The sequence below is a fragment of the Corvus moneduloides genome, chromosome 11 (assembly GCF_009650955.1).
Source record: "Corvus moneduloides isolate bCorMon1 chromosome 11, bCorMon1.pri, whole genome shotgun sequence".
In the NCBI taxonomy this organism is placed as follows: domain Eukaryota; kingdom Metazoa; phylum Chordata; class Aves; order Passeriformes; family Corvidae; genus Corvus; species Corvus moneduloides.
The window spans coordinates 5,028,481-5,052,129 of NC_045486.1; the positions used below are offsets into that span (position 1 = coordinate 5,028,481).

Here is a 23,649-nt window from a genome sequence, read left to right on the forward strand (position 1 = left end):
TTGGGTCCTTTTGGACTGTTGATGATGAAGAGTTTAAACGTGGCCGTCATATTCAACGAGGCCGTCCTCGAAAATACTGCCCTGATGAAAACTTTGGCGAGCTTGTTGCACAGTAAGAGCTTTTACTTGCTTTAATTTTTTTTTTCTGCTGTTGCTTTGCTTTGCATGATTTACCCATCTCATGTAGACTTGCATTTCACAAAATAGTGACATCACCTTTGCTGCTAAAGAAACTAGATTTTTGGTTGTTATGTGTATTTTGTGTGTCCTACTCTGATAATCCAAATGCCTGTAGTAATAACTCTACTTTGACATGTTTGTTAAAGCATTTATTTATAGAGCAATGTAGACTAAGATAATTATCCACGCTAGCGCAGATATGCTGCTGTAGACGTGTCAGGAAGACAGATATATGCCAGGAAAGGCTTCAGATAAGTTTTAATTCTGATATTTTCCTTTGCTTTCAATTGTATGCTTTGTTTTGCAACTCCTAATCAAGAAAAGTAAGGTACTTACGAGACAGAAATGCTGAATTCACTTTAAAGAGTTTGAAAATGCAGTGAGACCAGCTGTAAAGATTATCAACAGGCCATCGTGTGCCTACCAGCAACCACGCACCAATATTCCTGGGCTTCCCAGAGGAATTTTCTTTGACCTTTACTCGAAGGCCATCTGTCCTGGACAACTGATCCTTGCTGGTCCCTGTTCAAGGGGCTCAGTTAAGACTCTGCTCACCATAATTTATTCCCACATTAATAAAATTAAAATAAAAACATGCCCAGTGAGTGATAAAACTTTTGGGAGATGCTTTGCATGGGCATTTTTTTACCTAGTCTCTATTTCATTATTTTAATCTCCCGATGGAACCATGATATTGGGATGCCTCCTAAAGAGAGAACGCATATGGTCCCCATTCCTTTTCCTCAAATCTGGTCCCTTATGTAAAGTTGACAAAAATAAGGGTCCAAAATAGCACACCAGAATATTTTTTACTAAAAAAGGCTTTTAGGGCAGTGTGGTGGTTTCTGTGGGCTGCCTGCCCTCGTGCCTCCTTGCCCACGGGCTGCTTGGGGTGATGGTGTGGGCAGCCCCTCACCATGGCCGTTGGCATGGCAGGGAATAACATCGATCAAATAAATCCTTTCTCATCGTGGTGCCCCCCTCCACTGGGAGAGACTCCGCTGCCAGCAACTTGGAGAGTCATTTGAATGAAGCAGAGTTTAAAATGTCCCGTGATGCTTTTGATCATTGCCTCCTCATGATGGACCTTCACTTGGTAACGGGCTCCCAGACACGACGAAAATTGGAGAATTTCTCCTGAACACAGCTAAAATGAGCAGAGATGCCAAGATGTGCCACTAACGCAGGGTAGTAGAACACATGGCGAGGTAACGTCAAGAGATAATGATGTTCCTTATTTAGTAAAGGCAAATATGATAACCATAGCCGAAAACTCAGATATTTTCTTTAAATTAAAAAAAAAAAAAAAAAAAAAAGAGACACGAAAGAGAACTCGTATGGAAAACCAGTCTCAGCTCTAGTTTTCTGGTGGGGGAGGAAGCATTACGTGCTTGAAACACTCGCACAGAAGTTGGTTGCATTTAACTCTCCTTTTTATGTTTTTCTTATGCAGTAACCCTTCTCTTATTAAAAACATACAGACCAGCCACACCTACTGCACACCTCTCAATGCTGCTTTACAGGTAAGATTAATGACTGTAGCAAATATGCAACAGAGGCGTGTGTCTTCCCCACTCATTTCAAAATATATTAGCCTTGCTCTAATTAGATATTAAATTTTAATTCCGTTAAACTTTTTTCTTAAGTGCATAAAGCATCATAGTCCCTGGAGGCAAACACATATCAGGCTGCTTCAGCATTAGCTAGATGCTTAGCATTTTGAATATTGTGGCAAAAAAATTAAAAGTTCACTTATTAATATTTATCAGCAGTATCATAATTTCCATCCTCTTATTTCAGAATTTCACTTGAGGCAAAAATACCACAAGTGTAATTACTCTAGCACAGCTATTAATGTGCTGAATGATAGGATACTGCGGCACGTGACCTTCTATTGTTCATGGCTTTAAAGAGAAAGCAGATCATTTTTTCCCCCTTTTCTTTTAAGGGCTATTTTTGCATATCTTCCTATTGTTGGTAAAAAATAAACGGCGCGATTCCTATAGAAAAGAAAAGATCATTTTTATTGGTTTAAACTGTAATAGTAAGACAAAAATTCTGTTTTTTCACGATGCAGAAATACACAAAGTGTGGGTACAGAATTAATAACTTGCAGCCTAAAAGTGTCCGTGTCTCCAGCCCTTTTTCTGGTGCCCTTTTTCCCCTTTCAGCAAATTCCTGAGTCAAATTTTTACCTCAAAAACCCTAGGTAAATTTGCTGTATAAACCAAAGATGCAAATGCATTACCATGCCGTGATTTGTAGTGGGGTCTGTGTGTTTGGGGGGGGGGTTCAAACCTGGTTTCTATATATTATAAATGAATCCAGAAGGCAACACCATGCATGGTTGCCCCCCAGGTAATTCCTGGGGGTCACCTCTCAAGAAGTTCACTGATGCCATGGGTATTTGCTTGGGCAGTCATGTTTTGTGGAAGGTTTAGCAGACTTCTCTTTTCAGAACCAAGAAACAGATTATTAGGAGGAAAATGATGTTTTACCTTTCTTCTAATTTTTTGAGTTTATGCAGTAACTCCTGCAAAACCCAGGAAAGCATGTTTAAATGAAGCAACTGTAAATACCATTCATTAGTACCTTATTTTCCCTTGAGTCTTGTGAAGTGTGATTTTTAAAGACTGCTTTGTCTCCTGAATAGTATTAAGATTACAAGCACATTTTGCATTCATGAGGCTGAAAGGCAAAAATGAAATGATCCTGCATTTCTTCACATTGTTAACTATGTGACTAATTTCAATTAATATGCTTATCATATGGAACTGTTCGTGTTTTATTTCTGAAACACATGTCGTTGTCGTCATCTCCATCCATTCTTGTCTTTCGTGATAACCTCCAAACTGTTTCCATTCCCCACTTTTCCTGAGAGCGCCATGTCCTCGTGCCCCCCATAGCATCGTGTGCTCTGAGCTGATGGAGAGAGGAGCCTTGGCCAGATTTGCTACCACTGTAACCCCTCTAATAAGTGGGGGTGAATAATAACCATTGCACTGAGGCAGGTCCTCTTTTAGGGTGAAAATAAACCAGCAGGTTCCACATTTCTCTCCCCGCCATTGGATTTTGGAGTCAAAGTCCCGGTGGGTTATCTGGGGCTGTAGAGGGTCTGGGCAAATAATGTGGGTGGCCACTGCCTTGTGGGCAGTTCAGACCTCACTTGGGCAACAAATTCCTCTAGGACACAAGGCTGCCTTGCCTGCCAAGGCCTACATTCAGTCTAATTAATACTTGATGAGCAGTGTTCCCCCCGGCTTTTGTGGGCTCTGGGAAGGCCTGCTCCTTGCACATTCCTGTGAGCACCACGGGGTCTGCACGGGGGGCTGTGTGCCACCAGCATGGTGTCTTTTCCTGTGGGGTGACAGCCACCCCTCTCCTTCACCCAGACCCTGCTGACATGTCCTCTATCTGTTTTCCCTCATGGCCAGGGAGAAGAAGCAGCTCTCTCCCCCCTCTGTCTGTGGAAGGTACGGGGACTCCAGCTCTCACCAGTTCTCTCTTTTGCCAGCGGGTCAACAGGGGCTCCCAAAACACCCCGTCCCCTATTACTGTCTTCTAGCAGATACTCCTTGTGTCCCACCTCTCCCCCAGTAAATTGCTTTACTGCAATTACAAGTTATCACTGTGGGTGAAGAACTTGAGTCATTATTTTGCCAAGTGCAGGAAATGTGAACCATTCTTTGCATCCCCTAATCACAATGAGTTTGCCGGTTGTTGAATCAAGAAGATAAAAATAATCCTCCCCGTTAGAATAGCTTTTGTAATCACGTGTGACACATAGGGCTGCACATGGAGAGGTCAACGTAAGGAAGAATAAAAGGGGCCGTGCTCCTGGAGATGCTGCAGTGAGGGCTGGTCCTGCCCTCCCATCCCATCTCCCCCCACTCTGTCTCTGGCTGTGCTCGCCTGGGAAGAACTGCCGGCTTGGCAGCAAGTGAGGAGTTTTGTCCAGGAATTAGGAGCAGGCAAGAGCGTTTGGTGGGGAGTACGTTTGCATGGATTCCCCTCCCACAGGCCAGGTTTGCATCATGCAGACCCAGCCTGATGAATTTTTTTGCTTGGCCACTGCAGCCAGCTGACCTCTTCCCAGCGCAGGTCAAGCACTGCCGAGCCAGCGTCTGTGGCTGCCCGGTGCTGACACAGTTTAGAGAGCCACAGATGATGTCAGCTGCATCCATTTGGGATGGATGAAATGGCTAAATGTCCTTCCAGTCCTTGGATGCTACAGCGTTGGAAAGCTGTGCCTCTCATCCCTGTGCCTCCCTCCCGTTCCAGTGCCTCCCATCCCCACCAAACACTGGGCTCCTCCGGGGCTCGAGGTTTCTGCGTTCCCACCGCTGCTGCGCCGGGCCGGGACTGTGCTGTCAACATGAGCTAATGCTGACACACAGTAAATATTAGCAGGCAGAACGATGGGAATCAGAAGGAAAATATTTAACAGTTCATTCTCTTCCTACAAAGATTTCCACTTAGAAAGTTAACTCCAGTGTGCCGCTGCATGGTGTTTCCTTAGAACAAAGGGAAAAATCAAAATAAAATAGTCAGACCTGTAAGGTAGGAATTGAGTTGGTGAGGTTTAAAAAAATTCCACATGGAGTGGTTCAGTTCCCAGGTAGATTGGTGCAGCTCTGATCCAGTTAGTGCTGATGGCAGCCTCACACATGTCCCAAGGAAAACCAAACTCGGTGATGCTGTGCTCCTGCTTGGTGCCCACTCATTCCAGTGGGAAAGAATTACCAGCTGAGCCAGTTCGAATTTTTTTCCCCATTTCATTAGAAACAAAGCCCAAACCTAAGCCACAAAAAATACCCCAAAGCCCCAAACATAATTTCATGAAGCAAAAATAGAGAAAGGACATTTTCTTTTTTCCAGGGGGTGTAATTCCAAATAGGGAATGGAAAGCTCCATCCCGTTATAAGCCAATACAGCTATGAATCCTTAAACCCAGATCTAAATGATGTTAAATTTCCCTTGATGGAACCAGGGTAATACCTATCAGAAAGTACAATATTTAAAAGAACCTGTAATTGCAAATAATGTAGATGTGGAGAATGTTTTGGAACAAGCGAGTGTGTTGTGCAATGTATAAAAACGTTAGTCATGGCTCTTCATGGATTTGTTTGTGTCCTTGGCAGGCTTCAATGGCTGAGAACAGTATACCTCTATACACTACTGCTTCCATGGGAAATCCCACTCTGGGCAATTTAGCCAGTGCGATGAGGGAAGAGCTCAATGGTGCAATGGAGCATACGAACAGTAACGGGAGTGACAGCAGTCCAGGACGTTCCCCTATGCAAGCGATGTAAGTACGGCAGAAGCGCATGCTGGCTCTAGGTCTTGTCTTTCCATCTGCTCAAGGGTCACTCTGGAGACTCCTGGCTCCTTCCTGAGCTTCATGGTTGGAGCAGCAGGAGCAGACATCTACCTCCATCTGGGGACATGCTTAGGGTGATTAGAACATAAAAGAGCCATTTACCAGTTTCCACATAAAACTGATCAGCTCAGTCCAGTCCAAGAAGCACACAGGGCTATAAAATTGTTCACTTGTTTGCAATTCTCTTCTTTAAACCTTGCAAAATCTCATAGGCAACTACGTTTCTTGGAGAAAACCTGTGATTTCTGTCCCCCGCAGTCTACGTGATGAGCACAGCCCATTGGGCAGAGCTGGGAAATGGGCTTGTTTGGTGCGTCCAAAAAAAACCACTCAACACAAAACGGTCTTGCTAAGCATTAACATGAAGGTCTGTGTGATTTATAGATTGCTCTTAAAATACCAAAAGGAGAATTAATAGGGGCATTACAGCAACAGACGGCGGTGTAATGAGCGCGTCTATAACCACACGAAGTGACGGGGGCTTGCCGGCCCTGCTCAACGTGAGCGGCACCCGGGCAGCGGGCAGGCGCAGGAAAGGGTAAGGCAGGAAGGGTGTGATGCCCCGATGGGTGTGTGCGGTATTTATGGGGTGATGGAGTGAGTTTGCAAAGCTGTAAACTCCCCCCTCCCCTCACATCACACGCTGGGTAATTGGCGGCTGGTGAGGAAGCCGGAGTTTACAAGTCCTGTCGTTCCCAAAAGCGCGGAGAAGCAGTTGGGTACCTGTGAGTGACCGTGCTGCCCGTCTTCCCCCTGCTCCTTAAAACAGCCTGTAAAATTACTGGCTGGCTCAGCAGGGCTCACATTACACATTAAAAAGAGAACTAATTTGTAGTCTTTTACTTCAAAGTAATTTGAATAAGGGATTTACAAAAGTAAGTCTAAATCAGAAAGTAGAAAAAACATTAACCTAATACGACGGTAGTAATTAGTTGTGAAACTAATTAGCATTTAATGGCAAAAAAGTTTCCCACCTGCATAATGTGTTGTCAGAGGGGAGGGGGCACGAAGGAATCTGAGGCTCTGGATACTTTGATATTGCAGCTTTTTAAATCAGTGCACAAAGTGCTTTGAAAAAAAAATCTTTAAAGATGGCAACATTCATTTTTAATTAATAATTAATTTAAACATTGTCTTTTACCATTTGCTTCAAAACATTCAAATAATGTGTTTAGCTTTTCCAGTGATTGTTTGTGCAGTATTAATTATCTCTCCCAAAGTAACGTTGCATGACACACTTTCCGTCTCTCACAGACGGATTCATCTCCAGGCAGTTTTAGTCACAATTCGTTATCCTCTGCCCGTGACCATGCGGGGCCGGCGTGGAGGAGGAATGGAGGGACATGGCTTTTCTCCAGAAACAAGACTTCTCCCAAGGGTTTCTCCTGGCCTAACAGACAAGGATGAACGTTTATGATGTTGCGTTAATCCAAGTAATTATCTTTTAGTAAGTTCAAGGCTAGTGCAGTTCATGCACTTCTCATTTCACCTAAGGTTTCCTTGTCTTTGAAGAGACTGAGAGGAGGGAAAAATAACCAAGTTGAAACAGGCTAGGACATCTTCCAGAACCGTGCATAGCTGTGGCCTTTGCTGCACTTAATAATCATTTCTTAGCACATTGATACCAAGGTGAGGGGCACAGAACAAATAGTGGAGAGAGAGGAGGTCGGGGGGAGTGATGACTCATTTTCATTATTCACCAGAAAATCCAATTTTCTGTTGTAATATGGAAATGATTGTTTCCTGAGTGTTTTCATTTCCTCAGAATTGATAATATATGTGTTCTCTGCTGAACATTTCTTTCTGCTTAAGTAAAATGTGGCCGGGTGATGTTCCAATCCCGGCCTCAGAGCCTCCCCGTTCTAATGGTGTTTCTAAGTAGTTTGAAGGGATCTAAAGCCAGAACACCATTCACACGTCATGGGGTTTACCCTGTTTACTAAATAAAATCATGAGTCAACAGTGACTTTCCAGACGCTGTGAAGCCTTTTTATTTTCCATGCTCGTGCTTTGTTAACAACGTGTTCATTTTTTTTCTCAGAACAGATTTCCTTGTCATAATGCGAGTTATTTTTTAAACAATTTCAGTATATTAGAAGAAATCAAGCTTTAAACTTTATTGTAAGGTTTAAAGGACCTTGTTAACATGACAGCTAAGAAGTCTAACACTTCAGCTGAAGTCTTATTACCGCTCATTCGTTCCCTTTTTATGACACATTGAACCACAGCTAGGGTGGGTTTTTTCCCTTCTCTCTCCCTCCTTTTGAACCACTAGAAAGTAGTCGCATAATTACAGCTTGGGGACATAACACTTTCATCCTGATATGCTCCAAAGGTAGCCACAAAGCAAACTACTCCATGCTGTGTGCACCACCAGAACTCAGTGGCTTTAAACAACAGTCAGCTTTATTAAAAACTCCTCTGTTCCCAGAGTGGACAAACAAAAGAATTACTCAGATGTGAAAAGAAGGGGAATCTGTGTTCAGCAAGGTTATTTATTGTTAACCCCTTCTGGAGTCCCAGGCATCTACTTAAAAGGAATGTGCTGAATTTCTGCTGCTATAAAAACAGAAATGGGAAACCCTTTCTTTTCTTTGCCTTCTTTCCTCCCCCCCATTCTTTTTCTTTTTGCTTAACCCAGCATTTACCTTTTCTGTAATTCAGCAGACTGAATTCTTCAGTCTCTAAAGGAAGTTTTCCTTCCTCAATTTGAGGATTTGGTGGGGTGGTAAATAGAAATTCAGACTTACTTGAGAGGTTATGAAAGTCTCCCTTTGCCTTCAAGATTATTTAAGCTTATTTATTTCAGTTGCTCAAAAACGTTTGAGAAAAATCATGGATTCTGGACGGCTACCTCCTCACATGCCATTTTGTGGTTACAGCTGACAGAATACACAAGGAGTTGGAATTTTTTGGCATTGTTTTCCTTGCAACTCTCTCCCTTGGGGGGTGTGTTACTGAGATAACCTCCTCATTTAGGGGATAGAGGTTTTGCCAAGCTCGCTGTCTGATGTTTGTGCAACATGTGAGGTGCTGGGGGAGGCTGGTGTGACTCTGCTCCCTATGGCTTTGTGGCCCTCTCTGGCTTTGTCTCACCCAGGATCGAGCACAGCTTTTGGTAACTTCTGTTGCTTCTCACACCTCAAGTTTTGTTTTTTGACCTCTGGGAATCACACCAAACCTCAAAGAGAACTGTTGAGCTTTTGATGGGATACCCTTCCATCTCGGACCAGGGTAAAAGAGCAGAGGAGGCTGCTGTTCTGCTAAGTTCTTTATTTCATAGTCTCACAGCTGTCTTGAAGGCAGAGTTCAAGGGGGTTACATGATAAAGCCAAGCAGCAACAGCAAACACCAGGCAGAAAACAGCTGCTTCTTCTAATTTCCTCTATATTTTTTTTCTTACAGAAGTGTGGATTATATTTGTTAATTGACCAATAAGATTAACACACTATTCTAGTTTTCCTTTCTTAACCTATCCTGGTTTAATTCTAACAATCATAAGCCTTACACAAGTGTGACATAGGTATTACACAGATTCGTGTGTACAGTTTCTATCAGCTCTTAATGTTTATGTGAACACTCTGTCTAAAAAATGTGTACAGTGTAATTCTATCTATATTTTGTCTAAAGTAAAGAAATTCTGTGAAAAGGTAACACTGCTGCAGTAAGAACTGTGTTTAAGGTCTCTGCTACAGTTTTTTAATGTTTAAGGCACTTAGCATATATTTCTACTAAAAGTTAAAGATCCATATTTCTATTTCACTTTGGTGTGGGTTCATGTATCTCAGCTTCTCCAAAGGTTTTAATTCAACTCCTGTGCTTTGGCTTTCCTCTTGGCCTGAGTCCAGAGGAGCTTTCACTCCAACAGAGAACCTCAGTTAAAACCACCTGGTTTCACAACAAAACCAGAAGAGGGGCAGAGTTTGCTTTGGAAAGGTTTGAGGACGTTTGAATGAGCTTTCACAGCACTTTGAGTGGTGGTGGGCACAGTGAGCACCTGTCTAACCTGCTGGCACCTAAGGTGGTGGGGATGCATTGGGACACCGGGAAGCCTTTGGAGAAACTCCAGTCCGTGTACCAAGGCCTCTCCACTGCATGAGACATGCTCTCCTCTCCCCTTTGAAAATTTCCCTTCTGTGTTTTCAAAAATAATGCTTTAAAAAAATAAATAAGCCCAGCAGCAGCAGCAGCATCAAAACCAGAAAGCAAAAAAGCAAGACTTTGACATTAAAACATCAGTAAAAAAGATCACTGCCATAAAGGCCGGGTAGCACAGGCTTTATTGGGCTCTCAGTGCAGCTGCTCTTTCCCCCTTTTTCTTCTGTTTTTCATTTCATGTTTTTTCGGGGCCCCACAGCCTATTCATAATATAAGTTTTTCTAGTTGCAGGTATTCAGCATAGTTTAATATTCACTGAGGCCCTGAGCTGCTGGGACAGGTAGCACGTGCACACCTCCAACGTGACAGTCTGCTTGTGAGACTTCTTAAACCAATTCTTGCCAATTTGCCAATTCTTGACTTCTCATCCTTGACTTGTCTCCTTCCAGTCTTTTCTTTACCCCTCCTTTTTCACTAGTTAGGTTAAAATTGTATGAGCAGTGCTCTCCGTGTGTAATTTTTTCAAAAACTGCATGACATGCAGAGGAACCTCCTCACTTACAGAAGTGTATTGATAGGATAACTTATTAGTGAATTTGAAGGGAGAAGGTGTGTGTACATGGGTACTGCATCACTTCTCCCCACTGTTCCTTTGGATGAGTTGGAAGGTGCAGTTAATACTCAAGTATTGATCCAGCACTTTACAACTCAAGGAGCTGAAACATGCAGGGACTTGAAAGGCATTCGCAGCTCACATAAGAATTGTCTGTAGTCAGCAAATTGGATGCTTCCTAAACTGATCTGGGCTCAAGCCTAAATAAATAAATAGGGTACAAGGGTACAGCTGACTCACTTGAAGTAGGCAAGGCTGGCTTTGGTCTGTCTGTGGATGCTAAGTACATCTTCTCTACTCAGTGATTTATCCTTGTTGTCTGTCCGTGCAGTGGAGTACAAACAGTGTTGTTGTTCCTATCCACACAAAACAAAATACAATGCAGCTATTTTAAATCATTAATTTTAAAGCAAATCTGTGCAAGCAGAGAAAAAGTTCTTACAGTGAAGGTGTGTACTTCAGGTTATGTGTTCATGATGCGTATGTGAAAGGGTTAAATCAGCCTGCAAAGAGAAAAAAACAAGAGTCTCGGAGGGTGGATATCAACTCAATGAGAGAGTGAGACTTGAACTCATTAACACTTTATTTTAAGGGATTGCCTACAACATCAATTATTTAGGAAGCAAACAGGGTCTCCATCGCTGTGTCGCATTATTAATACTTGGTAATGTCAATAAAATCCTAGTTTCCTATAAAGTCCCACCAACAAGACACTATTGACTCACATAGCTACTTTACATTTCAAAAGCTGCTGAACAAAAAAAAAAAAAAAGAGGTAAAAAAAGGTAATTTGTATTTGTATAGGATTTGTTGTAAATATGATTTACGAACAACATTTTTCAATTGTTATCATACCCATTTTGAATGACCAAGCCCCATTCCCCTGCGGGTTATTCATGTGCTTTGCTGTAATGAGAAATTTGGCAGATCTCATCTCTTTAGTACATCCTTGTGCCCACCATGAGCTGGGGATCATGTTCTGCCTTGTTTACAGCTGACAGTGTTATTATTCTCGTTAGGACTGTGCTTTCTTATCATATTGTTGTGTTGAGCGAGCCTTTTCCTCTCTGTTTGTGTTTCCTGGCAGGGCTTTTCTTCCCTTATTGACAGTTTGTAAAAATATGCATTAATTTGGAGTTTAAAGCATGTATCATGGTGTCTCTTTGCTGTGTTTGCTTGAAGTTGATTAATGATAGAACCTCACTTGGGGTCGTCCTCTGGAGAGTTGTCTCACAGGTTCTGCATGTTAACGAGAGACGCTGCACACACAGCGAGGATGATTAGCCCAGCCTGCGCCGCGCGGAGGCCTTGGCAGGCCGCTGCCTTCCCCTTCGGATGCGTATTCCACTTATTTATCCAAAGATCATATTAACTTAACGTGTCAGCTGAGAGCGTTTGCTCTCGATCCCAAGACGGAAACCCTATCGAGGTGCTCCTCCCACAGTGTTTTCCCGGGGAAGCTGAGTGCTGCCTGCCTGGCATAGCCTTCATGGAATCTTAGAATCATTAAGCTTGGAAAAGCCCTTTAGGATCATTGAGTCCAGCCATTAACCCAACACTGTCAAGCCCACCACTAACCCATGTTTTAAGTGCCACATCCACATGTTTTCTGAGTGCTTCTGGGGGCAGTGACTGCATCACTCCCCTGGGCAGCCTGTTCCAGTGTTCGGTCACTCTTTCAGTGAAGAAATTTTTCCTAATATCCAACCTAAACCTCCTGTGGGGCAACTTGAGGCTGTTTACTCTTGTTCTGTTGATTATTAACTGGGAGATAGTGCTTGGCTTGGCTTCTGTGGCCAGCAGAGACATTGAGGGTCTTCTCCTTGGTGACCTGGAGCTCTCAGACCTGGCCCTCCAGGTCTGAACCCCCCAAACCACTTCATCTTTCTTCCCAAACCACCCATGCTGTCAAAACCATTTTTTAATGAGCAGCTAGCTGATTGCCTGTTGTTTTGTTTTCCCAGGCACCCCGTGCATGTCAAAGAAGAACCATTAGACCCAGATGAAAATGAAGGCCCACTATCCTTAGTGACAACAGCCAACCACAGTCCAGATTTTGATCATGACAGAGATTATGAAGATGAACCTGTAAATGAGGACATAGAATGAGTATGTCTGACATCGTTATCCTGAGAATGAAGATTGGAAGAACACGTCAAACTTAGCTGTGAAATCTCTCCATTATTGTACAGTCTGGAGGATTCTCAGTCCACTTTGACAACTATGAAATATGTTAACTCTTAGTGCCATCAAGTATCCCATTTGGGAGTATTTTTGATTTTTCTACTTTTTGTTGAAAAAAGGAATTTGTACTCTGTGCATTGGATGGACTTGTTTGGTACTTGGGATTTTCCTCTCTTACAGTCAACATCAGTGTTGTAAATTTGCTAAACTGATTCACTTGCATTTAGCAGCCAGCTGTGGACTGCAGGTCCTGCCAATTTTGGACACTTGAGGACATCAAACTGAGCATGTACACCTGAACTGCAGATCAAGTCTTTGCCCAGATTTTAAGGATTCCAATGGACAACATATTTGCACAGTACTGCATGTTGATTATCACTGCCTTTACTCCATTTTGTTTTGTTTTTTGGTTGGTTTCTTTTTTTTTTTTTTGCTTCCATTTGGGATGGGGAAGGCCTGTGTGTGCACGTGTGTGGGTATGTGTGTGTGCGTGTGAGCGTGTATATCGGGGAGGGGTTCAAAGAAAAAATTATCCCAAACTTTTTAATGTATTGCTTTTATTCTCCCACCCCACTTCTCCTCTGCCGTTTTAAGTTCTGACCTCAGGCCTCATCTGGGCCCAGGGCCTCTCGGAGGCTTCAACGTTTTCTGTACTTTGTGATGAATGTTAATAGGTGTTTTTATTATACGAAGCTGAATGTCATTGAATTGTTTGTAGTTTTTTCTGTCATTCATTCCAGTTTCCTTCAGATGCCACCATGTTTTCTTTAGCTATGGAAAACATTCCATTTCGGTGTCTCCTTTTTTGTTGTTGTTGTTTTTTGAAAAGGTCCCAAATGCTGCACAATACATGTGGAAGGGTTGTCCAACGGAGAGAGAGGAACGAAGTACTGCAAGAATGAGAATGAATGACAGATGAACATAGAAACACTGTAGGAAGCAACACAGATTCATTCCACAAAGCAGTATTTTTAATATATTCTTGTTTTGCTTGGGTTTTTTGATTTTCTTGATTTTTCTTTTTTTGGCAGCAACGGTGAATATTAGCAAATGCCACAAAATTGAACAGCACAAGGAAACATATGCAGCACCAACAGAGTTCACTTTTAGTAGAGAATGAATAGTACAGTGGCAGGTTCTCGGTTGTTTAACACGAGTTCTAATGGGTCAACAAATCTTTTTGGAATATCTAAGATTACCGAGATGGGCACCTAAACATTTATTATTACAACTTTATTTTCTTCTTACTGTTTTTTTACATTTGCATTTGCAAATAGTGGTTGGAAAGATGACTTCATTAAATTGTTACTGTACGTGGTGATGTTTCACGGTTAAACATCAGTTCAGGATTGCTTGGTGGTTAATCTGTTTGAATACAAATTAGATTTCAGACTGAACTTGTTATGGGAGTTAATAAGGACGGGGCCCCACTAATGCTAAAGTGTTAATTTTCAGCTGTGCAAATCCCGTACTGCAGTTAGGATTGTTATGCAATATTACACCAGCCAGTATGGAAACCTCGCCGGAGGAGTCGGGAGAGTTGGGAGAGAATTGGCGCCAGGGCTTGTTAGGCAAAACTGGCAAAGCTCTGCAAAGCAAACATGACATACAAAATCTGTTGCTATAGGTCAGTAAACCTCAGTCACCAAACACCTAAACATTTTCATTCTGCAACCACTTTTCCGTCACTCATTTATTTATGTAGGACTGTAGCTTTTTTTTATTATTTCGAAAAGCCTTTCAGAGCTTAATTTATATTCTTCTTTGTACTTTTTTTTTCCTAAAATTACCAAAGATATTACACAAAAGTAAATTATGTTCTCTGTTATATGCTTTATCTTATGAAGCCAAATATCCTCTTATTGTTGATCAAAGGAGGTTGATTTAGAGGGAAATGACAAGATGTGGGCTATTGCTAACCTGAGAGGGAAACTGCTCCTTTATTCTAGAAAATTTAGAAGGCCAAGTAGATGTCTGAACCAAAGTTGTTACTTTTTATTTGCAATTCTTTACAGTGACCAAAATGAAAGTCTGTAAAGAGGAATCGAGGAGAGCTTTTGAGGCTAAAACTAGGAATCAGTGTTACTGGTGGAGCTATGAGAAGGGAGCTGAAGAAAGCAAAGACACAATTATTTCATGGAAAATTAAGAGTATCAGATAAAGGAGACAGTTTAATAAAACACAGAAGAGAACAGAAAAGCTCCCACAATTTAACTGGACGACATAATGGTATTTCTAGAATTAAAAGAAAATAATAATAATTTTTTGGTCTTTGGTTCTACAGATTGTGTGCCACTTCTGTTCCGGGACTGTGCTGGGATGACTGCTTTACTTTTGGTTGGTCTTGGCACATTTGCTCAGTTTTGTTTAGTTTTTGGTCAGCATTTTTCATAAGGAAATAACACTCCTGTCCACTCATAAGCTTTGGTACAAGAAATTTTATTGGCAGTTAACTTTTATAAAACTCAACTCTGCTTTCTGTTTCAAAGAGACAAGGAAAAAAAAATAGAAAAAAAAGGGCAGTCTGTGGTCATTTGGAAACATTTTTTTTCCTTTTTTTTCCTTTTTTTTTTTTTTATTTTTTTTTTTGTTTTAAATTATATCCAGGCAGCTTCGTGACGTGCCGGCGGTAGCCAGACAGGGATCATGAGAATTGAGCCCTGTGCTTCGAAACTGAGTGGTTTGCTGGTTAGTTCGGTATTCAGAAGGGGGATAAAAATCTGGTAGATTAGTTCATTCTCAGCATGTGTAGCTAGACATGAGTAAAGATAACAGCATGAGAAACTGTTAGTACGCATACCTCAGTCCAAACTGTTAGGGAATGAGTAAATAAAAAATACATTTCACTCAGTTGCACTTAGTTGTATGTCTTGCATGCTTAGTCTAAAGACTGTAGCAAAAATAAAAAAAATTAAAAAAAGAGAAAAAGAAATAAAAAATTAGAGTTTAACATATCTGGCAGGTGTTGCAGCCTTGCAGAAGAACCAACTGAAAATCTCAGGCTTTACATCAAGCAAACTTCACTATGATTTTTACAATTCTGATTCTGTATCCCTTTGGATATACAGTTGCTTCTTTAGGGAGGGGTTTATTATGTTGTACATATATATCCCACTGTGTCTGTGTGAGCCTTTGTCTTTTGGGGGGAGGGTGGGGAGGGAGGAAAAGGTGGAAAGGTCCTTTTTTTAGATATCATTCCTCAAAAGGAATAAATGCAGACCTGTTTGTCAAAACACCTTTTGCTTTTTGTGCAACTGCTTTATATTAACTATACTAAAAAATAGCTTTGAAAAAAAAAAACTACTGTATGTAATGGAATTGCAGAATACGCTGCACATGTATTTTATTTAGTTATCCTTGCTTTAAGAATATTGGATGACATTTGCTGACATGTGGGAGAAAATCCCTGACTTTTTTTTTCAGCTTTTAAATTGTAACATAGTTGACAGATTTTTTTTTTCTCCTGTTATCATTGATCGAAGCATTTTTGTACAGTTTTTGTGTTTAAGCTGGTTTTTTTGATACTTTCCCACCCCTTCTGTTATCTTACCACTGCCTTTTCTGGCTGTCTTAAACAAAGTTCATATATTTGAAAGGAAAAAAAAAAAATTGTTTAAAAAAAAATGTTTTTCTCCTGCTGCAGTAAATATTTTGCATGATGAATTCCAGGGTCACACTTTCAAAGTTTATCAGTGAAGTAGTGATTAATAATGGGGAGTGTCAAACTATTGAACTTTTTGTATAAAAAAACAAAAAAAAAACTTTACAAGGTGCCAAGATGTAAAGACAATTTGTTACATGTTTTTTTTCTCAAAGAAAAGCGTACATTATGAAAGTAGTACCATGTATCAGGTAAATCGCTGTCAGGAATGAGAGTCAAAGCCTTCCTTGTCCACAAAAAAAAAAAAAAAGTTTGTAAATGTAAAACCTGTTAGGTTTCTGCATTCAACTAGAAGTGAAATGAAAAAAAAAATAAAATCAAGGCTTATGTAGAACAAGTGACCATAAAAAATACGACCTTTTTTTTGATTCTCACTCGCAAGAGTCCCGCTGCAGGTCCTGCACCTCCCCTCTCCTGGAGCTCAGCTTCGGGGAGAGACCGGGGCAGAGATGCTGGTTCTACAAATATTGCAGATCATTAGATATTTTATATATATACATACATAAATATATATATATATAAAGTTTTTTAAAATAATTTTGAACTATTGTAGTTTTCAGATCGCCAATAATCTCACATTCATTATAGCATGGGAAAAAAAAAAACCAAAACCAAACGTGTTTAAACTCTTTTGAAATCCTTTGGTACCTTTGGTTAATGAACTCAGAGTGATTTTTTAGATGTTTCAGAAGTCATTTAGTATTCTAGTCTTGCGAGGTGAATTTGCAGTTCAGGACTGCATTTTAATGGGCCCAGAACAGGTAACCAAGTATCTTCTACCCATAAGCCTTGATGAAAATGGTACAGTCCAGACTGTTAGCATGGTGCTTCGTGTGTATGTGCTGCCAGTAACAAGATTTTTTTTTTTTTTTGATAAGGCATAAAAGAAACTCATTCCTTACATCAACTGTAATTCCATCATTCCATGTCTGTTGATACAGACAATAAAAAATGTTGTGTAGTCAGTACTAATTACTGACATTATAGCATTCTCAAATGCAATAAAAATGCTGGTTGTTCACACTGGTAATGCAAGTTGCCATGTCCGAAGTTCTTTTGTTGTTTCCTCCTCACGGTGACTCTGATGTCACATCCCAATGGTCCCTCATCTGTGGAGCAGCTGGCTGCCCCTCATCCATGTCCCAGGACGTTCATAGATGGACAAATCTCATCTCTTTCCTTGAGTCTCCTCCAACCACATCCAAGTACAAAGTATTTTAGTGGTGGTTTTGTGGACAGTCTGTACAGGGCAGTTGGGTGAGGCTTGAGCTCTGGAAGCAAGGAAGACACTGTCTTTCAAAGAATTCATCCATTTTTCCAAGGAGGTCCTTCAGTTTTGCCCGTTGGGGTCAAAGGGGGCTATTTGCTCTCTCATTGGACTCTATTTTAAAACATGAAGGAAGGGGTTGGGGTCTTCATCCTGCAGCTCCTTCCCAGTGCAGTGCCCTGATGGCAGTGGTGCTGCTGGCTTTGGTAGGAAGGGCTGGGAATGTGCACTGCCCCCCTGCCAAAAGGGGTTTGCAGGATCAACCCCTTGGTCCACAAAGCCACGAGGAGCACAGTCCCGAGTGGTGCTGTCACCTGAGACAAACTAAAGGAAAAACCTACCTTCTTTTTCTTTCGAGTAAGCACACATTTATTTTCTTCATCAAGTTTTGTAAAGAAAAATGTTTAATAACTAGCATTAGCAGCAAACTGAAATTTCAGAGGAGAGATTTTTTTCATGAATAATTCATTAAAATTTCACATCTGCAAGATTAGTCATCCAAATAAAATGCTAATGTCAAAAACATGCACCGTCTATAATATTCTCATCAAGAAATCTTTTTGCATATAATGATAAATGCTTAAATTAGTACAAATGATTTTATAAAAATATTCTATCATAAAATTATACCAGATAACTATTTTTTGGGGGGAGGGGGAGGGGAATCTTTGCACACTCATTATAGTGTGTCTCCAGATGGACTGATAGATTTTAATAATCAAAATACAGAGAACACGAATTTGGCCTTGGTTGTGTGGTGCACTTTCATAACTAGTGAGATTTTAGTAAAGGAGAAGATTTGTGGGATTGAATTTTCCAAAGTCATGGGCAGAGGGGATTGAGCCAGAAGCTGATGTTTGGTCAGGGGTGCTCTGCATCTGTAAAATGGGGAGAGTCAGCTGCACGTAGGGAATATGTCCCTGGATGAGTCCCAGCAGGGCTCTCAGCCCCTCTCTTGGAGGACAGTGGTTCCCCACACGGATCACTAGCCAGCCGGTCAGGGTCTACAAAGTCATCACAGATGAGTTGGCTGTTCCACCTCCCTGGGCATCTCACCACAGAAAGATGATTTGAGGGTCCAAATGTCATGTTTGTCATCTGCTGACTGCCCATGGCCTTGGGTTTAAGGGGAGCCACTGGGGTGGGTGCCACATGCAGCTGATGCTGAGGAGCTGGCACTGAGCTGAGCAGCAGGACCATCATTTCCTGTCCTGTCCCAGTTGGTACTGCCCGGAGCAGCAGATTGGAATCTGGCCACCTTTTGTATCGCCTTTGTATTACTAATCACATTTCTCCTCCCTGACTGCTCCATCACGGAACATCACACAATGCCTTCCTACTCCACCAGCAACAGCTGGCTGGGAAATACCTTTTCCAGGAAGAAACGCTGTTTTCCACCACAGCTGAAAAGTACTTTTATGGGCAGTGGTGAGACAATGCATCTCTGAGGAATTCCCAAAGAAAACCGGAGCCAGTGAGTAGTTTTTCTGGGTTTCTCCTGTCCCAGAGGGAAAAGCTAAGGAGCTGGAGGCCCAGGAGGACATGGCAGCTGATGTGCTCCTTGCACACCCGCCTGCTCCCTGCAGATGATCCCATCAGGGACATTTAACTTGGGCCGTGATCACAGAGTCTGACAAACTTCACATTATTGGACTAATTTAAGGGACTGGCAATTCCTGGTGCCGCTCGCTCGCATGCAGCCGCACATACACACACCCTTCCTCACAACAAGGTGTAATTAGCCCTTCTTGACCTATTAATCAGGCTCAGTCTTCAATGATGATGTTAAACGTTCGTTTAATGGTGTGTTAATCAGGGCTATCTTTCATCCTCGTCGCAGTGGTGGTTAGTTCTGACACATTGAACACTCTCCATCCTCACATTGCCACATGCTACCATCCTCCCCAGCAGTGATGACTGAGGTGGTGGGACGTGACCCTCAGGTGGGTTTGCAGCCTCCATGGCATCCATACCTAGTTTTTCCCCAAACCCTGGAGCTGGGGCATAGCAAAGTCCTTCTTTTTTCCCTGTTTTATTACCTTCGTTAGAGATCTTCAAAGCACATGAGCTGGAAATGGCAAACAACATCACCTTGGGGTATTTAGCAAAAAATAATCTCTCTTCCTTCTTTCTTCTAGAGGAATTTTTTCTGTCAACCTGGAGAAAAAGGGGAAAAAAACCCCAGTTTTGTGCCACTTTATATTTATTTAGAGGAGTCCAGTGACCATTTTTTATGCCTCTCAGAAGCCTGAAAAACATTTTTTTTCTTCAAGTTATAATGTTAATTTGAAGGTAACCGTCCTTTCAAGGATTAATTCCAGCCAAAGCAATAACCATTATTTACCAGAGTTTGACATTTTTATCACTCATCATATTAGCAAATTTCCATTGAAAATGCTAAAATGGTTCGTCATAAGGCACATAACTGCTTTGGCTGTAAAAATGACCAACACAAGTGCCTGTACTCAAACATTAAATTATACTGTAATTAATAAAGACAGTTAAACTGTCTACTAGCAACAGCAATTTAGGTAACCACATTTGATCGGCTATAAATTGTAACTACATTAAAATTCCAGAAATATTAGCAATATGGATTACTTGATGGAAATAGGTGCTGATCACCAACACTCCTATTTTACAACGGAAGCACAGGTCATGTTGGCCACAAAACTGTGGGCGAAGATCAAGGCTGAGTACTTTTAATCTTGTGAAACAAGCAATTACAAATAGTTGCATCGATTTGTTAAAAAGCTTTAGGTGACATAAATTGTTTCCTGTTTAGCTTATTGCTCTGATACATAAATGTCACTGAGTATAATATTAATTAGGGTCACAGAACAACAAGGGTCAGGTGATACAGTGTACGATCCGGGATGTGTCAATCCTTTGTGGAAGCAAGAACAGCCCCGGCCCCTTCGCACTGCCGCGCTCAACGCCTCGTTTTATGTGATGACAAAAGAAAGCGAAGGAAACTGTATTTTAATATGTGAAGTAATTACTTTAGTACTAGTATAATTTTATGGTTTGGGATAAATTATAGTGTTTTCATTCTCCTGCGCTTGCCACATAACATAAAAATCCACATATAGCATCAATAAAATAGAATACTGTTTATAAAGGCTTTCTGCTGCACAAGACCAACACTATTCCTCCTAGCAGATGGAAACTAAGCACGAATTTCAGTCTGGTGTGTGTTTCTACACTTAATATTTTTTTTTTTAACTGAAAAATGGGCTGTGCAGGTTATTTACTTAACATAAATCAAATGTATCATATACACTGTTTCTTTGGATTGGCATCCGACTTAGAAAAATACAGTAAGGTCCTGAAAAATCTGGAGAAAATTTATTAAATATGATTTTTACTGTAACAGAATATTAATGTAACCCAATGCTCATTTCCCATTAAGTTGATCCCTTTTTAATACACACATGCTTTTTATTATTTTGCACTCATGCGAAAATTCCACGTTCAGAGAGTTTCCATCTCCTTAGGAATGTCTCTGGCAAAGGCACAGTAAGAAATCTTGCACTGAAAAAAAATAAATAAAAAATAGACAGCAAATATCGACCGATAAGATGTGGCGAAGTGCTGATGAACTGAAGCAAAAGCCAATGATATAATAAAGGGTAAAAAGGCATTCAGCGCTGCGAGGGGAACAGGAGAAACAATTACACTTTAAACCCCTCCTTCTCACTGCCACTGTACCACAGCGCAGATGAAAATGTTTGATTTGCAACATAAAAGATTCATTAATTACCACTTGAATATTTAAAGCTATTTTGCAGACTAACAGAGGTAGATAAAGCACTGAATTAAAACCTCTAATAAAATTGTAAAAATATTTCTGCAAGTTTACCAGCGTCACAATTCCTCCCGGTTTAGGGAGCCAGGCTTGGCTTGTTCGGGAAGGAATTATTTCGTTTTCAAGTGGGTATTTGAGGTAAGATGGTGTGATTGCATGGGGCTATTTGTCTCTCATTCTCAAATGTTTACAAAATACTTATTTGGATGCTCTCCTTCCACACGTGGTTGCCCTTCATGGGAGAAGTGGCTTTACAGAACGTAACAGTGGATGGCGAATGTGGCTGAGCCATACATTAATTTTAATACATTTCCATATACAGTAAAAACATATCTAATCATAACTATGGTCTAATGCTGTCTTTGATATGAGGCAGTGGGGGAAAAAAAGTCTGTTAATCCTGTTATAATTACCCTTTTTAGACTTAAAAAAAAAAAAAAATTGGAGCTGTATCCTCTTTTGCAAGGGTGGAGAACTCGTGCCAGTGGTAGGAATGGGTATGATGGAGAGCATCTCTACAACCCTGCAGTACACCCCAGTTTTGCCCCGTGGAGGCTGAGCTGTTACCTCTGGGATTACAGGATCTTTTGTTTAAATTTGCAGTTTATAAAGAGCGAATGATGGGTACCCACCCAGAAAGCCACTGTATCTTAAATAAAAATTAAGGATATATATTTATTTGCACAACTTCTGCCTGTGGGCAATACAGCCTCAAAGTGCTGTGAGCCCCTCACCAGGCAATGTAAATCTTGTTGGCTCAGAAGCTGAATCTGACACTTGACAATTGCATATGTTAATTTTTACCTGTTTGCATTCAGTTGGCAGTCAGTTGTTTTTTTTAAAAAAAGCACTTTCTATTTTTAAACAAGTGACTGTTTGAAATCCACCACAGTGCAGCAAGGGCTTGATTGCAGGCTGTGGGTTGAAAGATACAGCAACAGCACTTTTAACAGTATGTTAACGATGATGAGTAGAGCCAAAGTGTGTGGATCTAATAAGAGAAAAACAGTTACAGTTCTTTCTCATTGTCATTAATTTATGCAGTTAGCCAACGAAATTTTAAAAAATGTCCAGTTATATTTGGATACACTCTTTACACAACTGTTCCTGTTGTAATTGTTGAGTGTCCGCACCAGTTAAAAGGATTTTTAAATCATTCCTCTGTACTTGGCTGTGAAATGCCTGATTTCAGATGTTCTGGGTAGGTCCAGAGTGCGGGAGGATGTTGCCAGCCAAGGGCAGCACTGTCTGCCATCACCTGGGCTCCACCTTCACCAACAAACCATAATATCCAGGGCAGTCACTCCCAGTCCTGCCAGAAAGGAAAGGGCGTACTCAAAATATTTCAGGCCTTGCCCTTGCTTATTGTTTTTGGAAAGTCCTTTGTTTTCTTCTTTTGGTTTTGGTTTTTTGGTTGGTTTTGGTTGGTTTTGTTTTGTTTTGGGTTTTTGTTCAACCCACTAGCTAATGTTCATTTGTGCTGTGCACAATAAAAGCCTGAGCCTGTCAGTTTATATCACACGAGGGGAGGAGCAGTTGGTGATGTTCGAAATATTTTAGACTTTAGAAAAATTCTTGTAGGTGTATTTTCTCTGTTAAAAAAAATGGATTACTTGTAGTAGTTTAGAAATGTATGTATGTAATATATATGTGTGTGTGTGTATATATATATATAGTCCCACATATACTTTTAATGAGCTTTGATATGTATATAGGAATGAGGTTATGCTAAGTGAAGCTAAATAAGGCCTCTTAAAACCTGAAAAGGGGGGAGCCCCAGAACTAGAGACTTCTCAACCCCACCTTGCTGAGTACAGACGTCCACATCGTTATTAGGGCGTGGCAGGAGCTGGCCATGACCTGGCAGAGGCTCATGCCTGTCTTTACCTTGAATATTGAGAGTGGCCCTGTGTATTCCAACAGCAATCGTGCACACACAAACATCCATCACATTTTTGGCTTTGCTGCCTCTGTAGGCAGGCAGGAGGGGAAAATTGTATTCACTGGCCATGAAATGAATTTAAAACAAAAATCAGAGAAATAAAAAGTCAAGATTTTTATTATTTTGGCAAGCACCAGGGTTTATTTTTCACTTACTTGTTGGGCTGGGTTTTTCCCCTGTTTCCTAGATGTACTGGACAGACTTGCACTGTGTATAATTGCATGGGCAGAGTCTGGAGAGCTTTCCAAACACTTGATGTTTATACCTCATGCTCACACTGGCTATTTTTAAATATTGCTACTTTCCGCTGCATTTTCAAAGCTTCTCCTGACACCTCATGCAGTCTGGAGCACTCTCACCTGTTTACACCAGCACCAAGTGCTGGCGCATTCAAAACAAAAACATACGATAAAAATCAAATATTATGTTGCTAACTGCAAAGTTCATTTCCCCTCAGAAGTCCGTCTTTAATTATAAAACCCACGTAACCCATTTCCTTTGGTGTGCAGAAAGGTG

At 41.1% G+C, this 23,649-nt stretch overlaps 1 protein-coding gene across 19 annotated transcripts in view; it reads left to right on the forward strand.

Annotated features, from left to right (window-relative positions):
• FOXP1 (forkhead box P1) overlaps positions 1–17,146 on the forward strand; it is a 383,544-nt gene extending 366,398 nt beyond the window's left edge. For 14 of the 19 annotated variants that reach the window (XM_032121320.1, XM_032121318.1, XM_032121319.1 and 11 more), the window contains 4 exons: positions 1,634–1,703; positions 3,615–3,653; positions 5,322–5,488; positions 12,236–17,146. In XM_032121320.1, coding sequence (XP_031977211.1) covers positions 1,634–1,703; positions 3,615–3,653; positions 5,322–5,488; positions 12,236–12,380 — 421 coding nt within the window. In that variant the 3' untranslated portion in view covers positions 12,381–17,146. Of the gene's footprint in view, positions 1–1,633; positions 1,704–3,614; positions 3,654–5,321; positions 5,489–12,235 lie in introns of those variants that run through there. The other 5 variants (XM_032121329.1, XM_032121330.1, XM_032121336.1 and 2 more) reach the window with 2 other exon arrangements.
• The last annotated feature ends 6,503 nt before the right edge of the window (positions 17,147–23,649 follow it).